This window comes from Pseudonaja textilis, chromosome 13 (genome assembly GCF_049901715.1).
Source record: "Pseudonaja textilis isolate UNSWEBS1 chromosome 13, rPseTex1.2, whole genome shotgun sequence".
Taxonomy (NCBI): domain Eukaryota; kingdom Metazoa; phylum Chordata; class Lepidosauria; order Squamata; family Elapidae; genus Pseudonaja; species Pseudonaja textilis.
In genome coordinates, this window is record NC_142002.1 from 161,798 (window position 1) to 171,774 (window position 9,977).

The 9,977-nt window shown below is 55.1% G+C and overlaps 1 protein-coding gene across 1 annotated transcript; it reads right to left on the bottom strand.

Moving 5' to 3' along the window:
- Nucleotides 1-261: 261 nt before the first annotated feature.
- On the bottom strand, nt 262-9,425 carry CKMT1A (creatine kinase, mitochondrial 1A). The gene is made up of 9 exons (XM_026709463.2): nt 8,835-9,425; nt 6,039-6,237; nt 5,852-5,947; nt 2,173-2,394; nt 1,809-1,894; nt 1,403-1,526; nt 1,082-1,216; nt 753-878; nt 262-481 (listed from the first exon to the last, which is right to left on the bottom strand). The coding sequence occupies exons 1-9, from the start codon at nt 8,987-8,989 to the stop codon at nt 365-367; spliced, it is 1,260 nt and encodes a 419-aa protein (XP_026565248.1). The 5' UTR covers nt 8,990-9,425; the 3' UTR covers nt 262-364.
- Between the last annotated feature and the right edge of the window lie 552 nt (nt 9,426-9,977).

The window sequence follows — 9,977 nt, forward strand, 5'->3', positions numbered from 1 at the left end:
GGGTACTCTGGCACACACACACGCATGTGTTCCAGTTTGGGCACTCAGTGCCAAAAAGGTTCACCATCACTGCCCTACATTTGGGGGGCAGAGGAGCAGCTTTGCCAATCTGCCAGCCCATCAGTTTGCCCTCCCAAGCCTTTCGAGCTCCCTTTGTCATCCTCTGAAGGGGAACCCGGGATTTGGAACAGAAGGTTCCTCCTGCCTGCTGCCCCCCCCGCCCCAGGGATGGGCAGAAAAAATAGCTGCAATCCAAAGGAAGCCAAGCAATTGGGACTTTATGGGGATTGCTGCAGGGTACACAGTTAGAGCCACAAGACTACGCATGCAGGCATCTCTCAAGCCTTGGAGGGTCTGGTTGAGCTCAGCCACGGGACTGGCTGACAGGGGCTGGGATGCGGATATCCTGGCCTCGTTCCAGGCGCCGCTCACAATCAATCAGGTAGTTCACACCATCGATCACCAGCTGTACCAGCTCAACCTGCCAAGGATGGGAATACAAGCAAGGGTGGTAAGAGACAGAGGCTGAGCTGGAGCCGTTGGGTCTAGCCTGCTGTTTGTTTGTGTGGTACTAAGTCACCCCCAAGCTCTGAAGGAGGAAGCCCCCCCTCCCGGCCCTTCTTGCCACAGGCATCCCCTTTCCCAGGGCCCTTGCCTTAGGCCCACAGTGGTCTGGATGACTCGAGCAGGCATTGCAAAAAGCAAGGGGAGGCAAGAGAGGGCACTTGCACCCAGCCCAGCCTGGGAGTTACCTCGGATTTGCCCAGGCGATCCAAGTTGGAAATGTCAAAGACGTTCCCTGTGGCAGCTGTGTCCACACCGCCGGTGCCTCGCTTCTGCAGCCTCAGATTCTCCAGGATCTTAGAAAGCCGGTGGTCCTGGATAGAGAGGAGCACGATGGGGAAGAATCCAATATCACATTGAAAGCTTGGGGGTGGGACAACCAGGTGCCTGGTGTGTTTTGTGAGGTCAAAAGATGAGGGGGAAAGCACTGAGATTGCCTTCCGCCAAGGACAGGAGACTCTCGGGATTTGACAAAGGATTCAGAGCAATTGGGCCATTTCTTTTCCTTGGTCCTTACTTTGCTCAGCAGTGGCAGTTTGATGTGAACTCCAGCACGCAGGCCGGTGCCAAGGTTGGACGGGCACGTCAAGATGTAGCCCAGCCTTTCATTCCACATGAACTCCCAGCCTTTCTCCAGGATCAGACGCTCTACCTGGTCACGGGAGGAAAGGCAAAGTGTAAGTGGATCCATCTAAGCCAGGGCTCTCTGACCACCTTCTCCCCAGTTTTGCCCACCTGCCCAACCCGGTTTCCCCGGTGCGGAGCCCCTTCCCTTCAGCTTCTCTGGCAGCCTCTGATTCGGCCCCCTTGAGAAGGTCCCAGTGAGGAGATGACTCACTTCCTTCAGACCCCGGCAGAACCTCTCAAAAACTCTCTTCATGTTGCCACCTTTCTCCATAGAGATGACGCGAGTGTGGTCCTCCTCGTTGATCCAGACCAGGAAGGTCTTCTCATGGTTGTGCCTGAGCAGGAGTCAAGAGGCTGATGAGGAGAGGGGAGGCTACCGCCAACTGACCTGGCTGCGGTGAGATCTCCCTTCCCTCCCTGGGCAGCCTCCTCTGGTCTTCACCAATCTTGGCGCAGCTTTCAGCAGCTCTTATTCGGTGGCGGGAAAGGCTCCATTCCCCCACCAATCCACACTCTTCATGCCCCAGAGGACCTCTGCACAGGGAGACACCTCTCCTGGGGCTGGAGTTTCCGCCCAGCCTGGTCTGTCCCGATCAGAAGCATCCATGGAGACCTACCAGATTCCTCGGGCATCAGGCCAGTCGCGAGCCATGCCTGCTGCTGTCAGTAGAGGGGAGACCGGCTTGTCAAAAAGGAAGTGGTCCTGGAGGAGGAGGAGGAGGAGGAGGAGGAGGAGGAGGAGATAATCGTCCCTGCTAGGGTCTCTTTATGCTTCCCTTGAATTTTGTCCCGGGGCATAGCGGCTGCCTGCAACCAGGTGGGCTGAGGAAACGGTGTGATGTCTGGCAGCCGCGGGGCCTTGCAGGAAGTTACACACACTCCCAGACAACAGGTGACCTGGGCCTGCAGGTCCCACTAGCTGGGCCTGATCACCACCTCGGGAGGGTCCACTCCGGGCCCTGCCCCACCCGGCACACTCACCTCAATAAGCTGCTCCTGCTCCTTGTCCGTCATCTCACTGAGGCGGTAGTACTTGCCCGCCAGCTCCCCGGTCAGGCCGTTCAGGGCTTCTGCTGTGACTTTCTCCACCTCCCGCCGTTCTGCCCGGGTGCACGCTGGAGGCAGGCTCAGGCCACGGATGCTGCGGCCAGTCCGGACCCGGGAGGAAAGGACGTAGCGTTCATCAAAGTGCCCGCCCTTGATCTGAGGAAGACGAGGCTGGTCACACCTCAGGGAGACAAGGGGTCTTGGATCTCGTTGCGTTCAGGGCTTGGCAGGAAGCCAGGTCCCAGGTGGAAGCTAGGTGCGCTGGGCCTTTCACAGGGGGAGCAAGAGGAAAGGCCCGCTTGCCAGGTGGCACCCTGGCCTGGCTGGCACAGGTGCTCCTGAGGAGGAACTGCAGTCATGGAAATGGGGGGCAAGCCCTTGGCCCCAAGCAGAAGCATTTTCCATGAAGCGTCCTGTGCTCAGAACATGCGCCTGTTGCTCATGCTTCCTTTGCTTGGAAGCAGCTGGGCAGGCTGAGGCAGGCTGGTCTAGTATGTCATTCCCTGGTTTTCTCCCTCCCAAAGGTCCCCTGAGCTCCTCATTCTATTTATTTGTCAATTGCTTACAAGATAATAGGTATAAGTAAAAACATAGCTATAAATATCTGGATACATATAAGAAAAACAACAACAACCATGGACGGCAGGCACATTGGTGAGCTTATGCACGCCCTTCTTCTTCTTGCTCTTTAAAGCAACTGTTTCCCCTAAAGCTTTTCTCTGGGATGCAGCTCCCCGTGCCGCCCCAACAAGGGTCTGAGGCTGCAGTTGTAGGATTCCCAGAGCTTGAACTGTAGGATCGAAGAGATTGCAGCAGCATCCTTGGCAAAAGGCCATGGATTTAATTTCATTCCATTTAATCAAATAGCCATCTATTTAAATGCCTCGTGCAACGAGGATCCCATCCCAGGCAGCTCTTAACCAAGCTGTGTCTCCTTGCAGAGTGTGACGTGCTCTGGGATCTGGGGCCTGGCCTTGGAGAAGCCTCCCCCGTCAGCCTGGCCTCAGCAGCGCCCAGAGGAGCTGGGGCTTGAAAGGCTGCCCTGCCCCGGCCTGTGACAGGGAGACGTTGGGGTGGCAGGAAAAGGAGGTTCTGTCCCCCCACCCCCCACGTCATAGAAGTTCCCTGGGTGACTTTGGGTCAGCCTTGCCACCTGGCCAGCCAACCTCACTGGGTTGTCGTTGGGGAATAGAAGGAGATTATATTAGATATACCTTGGGTTCCTGAAGGGGCGCGTAAGTGTACATCTAACCAGTATTATTTGACAGGCTAGTCCCTGAAGCAACAGAGGCTGTGCTGGACAGGTGAGTTGCTTCGTGTGCAGAAGAGCAATCAGCTGTTTTTGTCTTTTTAGAAAAACTGTTGTGACTTCCAGATCTCTTTGGGTTGATGCATTCAGTTTATGTTTATCAGACTCTGAGATGAGCATTCACTGCACCAGCATTAACATTTTCTGACCCTTCAGGACCCACCTCCCCTACCTGACGAGGGCCAGCATCCCCCTCTCCTACATAGCTGGCTAAATATAAGTGCATTAAATAACAATCACCAGGCAAATGCAGAATTGCTGGGATCCAGAACAAGTTTTTTCTGCATTTAGGCTGTCAGAGGAAGAGACAAAAACATTTGCAGATGCTCATGTCAACTATTTCACCCTTAAAACCTCCCTCTACAGGCCCAGCCACATTGGAGAGTCACCAAATATTGTGTCCTTGAGCTCACAGCTGTTGCTATCCCTGTTTGGGTTGAGCCCCCTTATCACTTTTTCACAATACTTGTCCTAAGGCCACGGCTGATTCTGGGAAAGAGTTCCTGGCTTGAAGTTCCTGCAGGCTTAAGAAGGAGCAGAGTTCCATCAGGCACCCAGCCTTGACCTTCCCATCCCATCCCATCCTATCCCAGGAGCAGGATCTGCCTTTAGCACTCACTCCGAATTGTACTGAAACAAGCGTGTGCCGAGGCTGTGATCCCCTTGAAGCAAAAGGGTTCCTGAGCCTTTAACAAGTCAGAGAAGTTTTCCAGACTTCCTTTTGTAAGGAAAATTCTTGAGTCAACAGTGGGAAAGGCTCTAGAGGAAACGAATCACCTGGATTTTGAGCTCAGCCCTGAACATGGATGGCTCTGGCTCTGGCTACGCTTGTAGATGTCTTTTGTCAGGACCTGGGCAGGGGGAGTGTAACGGTCCTGTTCTCTTATGCCTCTCAGTGACCTTTGCTGGTTACCTTCTGGACCATCCACTTGGGTTACAGATTGGGGGCTCTCATCTGCAATGGTCCCAGTCCTTTTTCAGCAGCCGGTTCCACAGGTTGGCCTAGTAGTAGCCTCTGCCTGGTAGAGTATCTTCCCTCTAGTTTGAAGATCTACTTGAAGCCATCATGGAATTCATTCAACCGTTTAGGGCTCAATGTAATCAGTAGGCCAATTAAACGAGCTCTATGCCATGAGTCTGAGCCATGCTGGAGAAGTCACTGAAATCCTGCCCTGAGGCTTGGAGGCGACAAGACTCTGGATGGGACAGAACCAGTTCAAAGTGATCCCAAGCAAAACAACACTCTGGGTGATTGACTAGGAGTCTCTGCCTGCTCTAATGTTACCCCTTAATATGTAGAGGGTCACTAGGGCTGGGGAGGGTGTGTGTGTCCTCCTGGACTTGGAGTCCAGCCTGAATAGGAGGCCGAGGCCATGGTGCAGCCCTACCTTGGCTAGGAAGACCTTGCCGCAGTGGCTCACGACTCATTTGACGAATGGCACAAGCTCTTCTCCAGGGGTCCCAGCTCCATTTGTGCATGCACAATATTAGGTTGTACACGTGAAACCATCACCTCCCCCCACCCCATCACCACCTGCTGCCTCTGTCAGTCTGGTGATCAGGAAAGGTTGGAGACCGTTGCTCTACTCTGTTGTGCAAATGTCACTAAGACCTGGCTTGGGAGCACATTGTGCTGTGCTGTGGACCCTGCACAGGTCATTTAAAGGGCTGATTTAAACTCTCAAGGTCCCCGAGTTGGCATTGGGTTTCCTGTAACCAGAATTCGACCAACTTGCCTGAAGTTTGTGGGAGAAGCAAGTCATAGATCCTCTCTTTGGGAAGTGAGGGGTTAAGGGCAGGTCCTTCTGGAGGGGCGCAGTGCTGGTCCTTTGGCTGAAGGTAAATAGGCTCCTTCCCTGATGGGCTTCCATTAACATCTTACAGTTGAATTCTTTTTTAGAGTGTTTATGGACTTTGGTTTATTATTTATTATATTTCTTCTATTTTTAAAGATTACCTTTCCTTCCTTCCTTCCTTCCTTCCTTCCTTCCTTCCTTCCTCCCTCCCTCCCTCCCTTCCTTCCTCCCTCCCTTCCTTCCCTTCCTTCCCTTCTTTCTTTCCACTCATTGTCAAGTTATATTTTGCTGTGCTAGCATTGCATCTTAGGAATGAATTTTCTGACAGTACACGCTCCCCATTGTGATATAATTTAGGAGATTCAAGACTTGTTTGGAGAGGACACCCTCCCCCCCCCCGCCCTTCATTGCAGAAGATGGGTGGATGGTGATAAATTCTAAGACCAGTTTTGCTAATAAAGTCCTACTGAGCTTCCTTGCAGTCAAGGCAGGCCCCTAGTTAGCATACCTTACGAGCGTCGAGATCGGTGGGATGCTTCATGGTGCGTGGGTTGTAGCCATTGTGCCTCTCCTCAATTACAGGGTCAAACAGCTCTGCAAAAACCTGGAGTCCCAAGAGGGCCATTGGTTAGCAATCATCCCACAGAAGCTCAGGGCTTGATAGGCAAGGGAAGGTGGGCCCTCTCCGCACTCACCTCATAGGATTCCTCATCTCCTGCCACCATGCCTACTGTTTTGATGAAGGGATGTCCGGGATTGTCCACCCCAGTCTGGATGCACTGATCCAGGGTCCAGCCCGCAGCTGTGGCTTTGTCACAGAGCCGAGCGTAGATGGCAGGTGTCAGGTTGCTGGCCATGCAGTTGTTATGTTTGCGCAGATCAGGGTACTCAGCACTGTGGGAGATGGTGGAAAGAGCAGGGTGAAAATGACAAGAGAGCTGTGCCTTTTGGCCTGAACCATTCCCATCTTTTCTTTCTCTATCCTTCATTTGGACACTTGTTCTGTTCCTCCGTTTCTAGGGTTTTCTGATGCCCTTGGAGCAGCACTGGGTCTTCCCTCCCTTGTCCCTGACTGGTGAGGCCTGGTAGCCTCCTATTTCTGCTGGGGAAACCTGACACCGTGGCCTTTGTCCCATCCCCAGCCCAGAGTTAGTTCATCTTTAGCTGTATTGGTGTTCAATTAGTATTTCCTCCCTTATTCCACAGCCAGGCATATACACTTTTATGGCAACAACAGCAACAGAGACAGGGGAGAGATCAACAAGAATGGGAACGGTTAATGTGCAGCCAATCTTGTTTCCATCCAAGGATGGATGGTGAGCAATTAAATTTTCTGCTTCTCTGTCTTCTGTCGCCAGCTATTTTTTGTTTCTTGGTGCCTTTGAGTCAGTGTTGACTCCTGAGGACTGCCTGGTCAAGTCCCTGCAGTTTTCTTGGCAAGACTTGCTGGTGTGTCATTGCCTCCCCTTTCTTCCTAGGGCTAAGAAACCAGATTGTCTCAAAGTCATCCAATTGGCTTTGTGTTTAAGGCATGACTAGAACTCACACTCTCACAGTTTCTAGCCTAATGCCTTAACCAAACTAGCTCCCAGGTCCTCTTAGTGACTTAGTATTGCTGGCTATAGCATTGGATATCTGCTGCAGGTTGAGTACCACCGTGGAAGACACTAGGACTATTACAATTAATAGAAGTTTATGAATAAAGTTATTGCATCAGAGAGTTTTCCCCCAATCTGGACCCATCAGCCCAAAGAGCAGGAGAATTGCCATGGCATCTGCTTGCAAGGTGCTTCCTTCGGGCTCTCTCCCTTGGAAGATGCTTAGTTTAGGCCAGTGGTTCTCAACCTTTTCTTCACTACAGACCCCCTTTAAATACCTTTTGTGGGCTCCAATACCCAAGGCTTCACTCAAGATTTAAATTATAACATTTCTTCAAGCTTTTGCAGACTCCCTGTGGTGACATCACTCTCTCTCTCTCACACACACACACGCACACAACTGGGGTTTACGGACCCCAGACTGAGAACCACTGGTTTAGACTGGTAGCAAGGGAAGTTTGCAGGTTAGTGAAGATCAGCTGCTTTGTTAAGTGCTGACTAGCAGGCAGAGGGTGCCCAGTTAAGGTCAAACTGGGACAATTCTATTTAAAATATTATTTATTAGATTTGTATGTGTTTGACTCCCAATGGGTCACAAGTAAAAATATTAGAAAGATACCATCAGAAACAAAAATAAGGAACAGAGACAGCAAACTGAGTAAATTATCTCAGTGGGGAGTTGGTTATTTGGCAGCTTGTACTTAGCAAGGTGCACTGCCCAGAACGGCAAATAAGAGAAGCTGGCTGGTCTAAGCACCTGCGCTTCAAGGTGGTTCAATCTCAGGTCACATGGACTCTGCCTTGCTTCACCATCCTGGGAAGGGCCACCTAAGAGGAGGCTTGTTTTCCTCTCTTCCTACTTCCTGGTGCCAGGTGTCTCGGCTCTTGCCTCTCACAAGCTGGAGAATCCTCCCTTCTCTGCTGATTCACCCTTCCCTCTGAGGCGGGTGGACACCTCACATCAACCTGGAGTAGTTAAGCAAGTGGGATGACCCCAATTCACAATCCTGCCGCAGAATAATGCTTGCATTAAGTTCCCTCCCTTAATCTGCTTAGGAAGCTGCTCTCCCTTGACCTCAGTGCCAATTTAGAGGGTCCTTGAACTCTTCTAAGGTGTCTTGAGGAAGGGGTGGAGGCTGGGGAGGTGCTGGGAGGGCTCTGGGTCCTCCCTCCCATTGGAACCACCACCACAGCCGGTGCCGGCAGGGCTCTTTCTCGGGAGAGAACAGCCTGCAGCGGGCTGGTCTCTCCAGCAGCAACCCAAAAGGTGGGCAGGGCTTGGGCTCCATTCCTCCTTTGCAGATAAGGAAGCTGCACCAGAAGCCTCGGCTTGCTTGGCACCTGCCACCCTTGCTTGGCCCCTCCCTGTTCCGGGCGGGATTCTGGCAGGCTCTACTGCCCGGTTTGGCCCAAGGTGGGGGGATGCTTCCAGGGCCCTTCTTGGGAGGATAATCACCCCGAGGTTGGCGCTGTTTTGTGGGTGGGGGAGGGACACCTGGAGCTCGCCAAGCCCCCAGAAGGCCCGGGAGGAGCTGAGGCAGAGAGGGCTCCAGAGCATAAGCCGACTGCTGCGTTTCTCTCCGGCCTCTTTAGCTGCGCTGGGGAGAGGAAGCCACCCTGGGCGTCTGGGGAGGCAGGAGTCAGGTTGGCTGCCCTGGGGAGACCCCCTTTTCTGGGGGTCGCTCAGGGGCAAAGCAGACTCCCTCTTGGTCGTGCCTAAAGGCCAAAGCCAAGGTCACTTTTGCGGCGCCGGAGCTAAGGGAGCCGCGCGCTCCTGGGGTCACGGCCGGGGGTCCGGGTTGCCTTTCGCAACGGCGTCCCAGGCCCTTTGCTGCAGCTCCGGGGAAGCCCTCCCGGGGGCCGCCGCGTCCCCAGTCGCCCCGGGAGCCCTACCTTGGCGGGTAGAAGCGCCGCTTGGTCCTCTCCGAGGGGCCGAGGGAGTCGCGGGAGAAGAGGAAGCCGGCGCCCAGAGAGCCGGCGGCGCCCACCGCGGCCAGGAGGGCGGCGGATCTGCGGGCGGAGAGGGCGCGGGCGAAGGTGCTGGACATGGTGCCGCCGCGGGGAGTCTGAGCAGCGAAGGCGCCAAGCAGGAAGGCGAGCCGCGGGCGGGCGGGCGAGGACTTCGCACAGCCAGGCGGGAGGAGACGCGCCGCCAATGCAAGCCTCGCGGGGAGGGGAGCGCAGATTACGCCGCCCTAGCGCCGGCCCGGCCGGCCCAGCCCAGCCCGGGGGCCTCGCCCGAAGCGCCGCGCGCGGCTGCGGCACCCAGAGCGCGCTTCAGCACCGACCCCGGCCTGGACAGCGCCGGGCAGGGCAGGGCAGGGCAACGGCAGTCAGGCGGGCCGCCCCCCCCCTCCCCGGCCCCAATTGCCGCTCCCCACCGCCGGCCCTCGATCTCCGCAGCCGGCCCTCCCGGGCGTCTGCCCGGCCCCCGGCCCCGCAGCTGTGTCCTGAGCTCGGCGCTCCTCCTCCTCCTCCTCTTCCACCGGCGGCGACGTCGGAATTTGGCTGCTCTGGAGACGGCGCTGCTCTTCCCCTTGGGCGAGGCTGGCTGGGAGCTGCTGCTTTCCTCCCCGCTTTCCTCCCCGCTCCCGACTGGGCACCTTTTCACCCGCACCGGGACGCGCCGAGGAGAATAAAACAAGCCAAGAGACAAGCAACCAAACGACCCCGGGGCATTTCCGCACCATTTTGACGCTGAGATGATCCGCTTTGCTCACAAGATGTTTAACGGGGATGAAAGAAGCTTCTTTGTGCAATGCGGTTCTCATCCAAGTCTTCCCCGACCCAAACCTGATCTCCCCAGGAAAGAGGAGAGGCGGGCGGCTGGGCTGGGAAATGCTGAGCAGATTCGCTGCTGCTCTGGCCAGATGCAGAGCCCACCCGGCCCTGTTCTCTGCAGACCCCTTTGCGGGGTGCTCTTTCCTTCTTCTGGTGCACAGGGACCCCAAGGGCAGAGGCCCCGCTGAGCCCCCACCCCCCACCCCCGTGGCTGAAGGGAATGGGAGAACCTGGGGGTGGCTGCCTTGGGAGGTG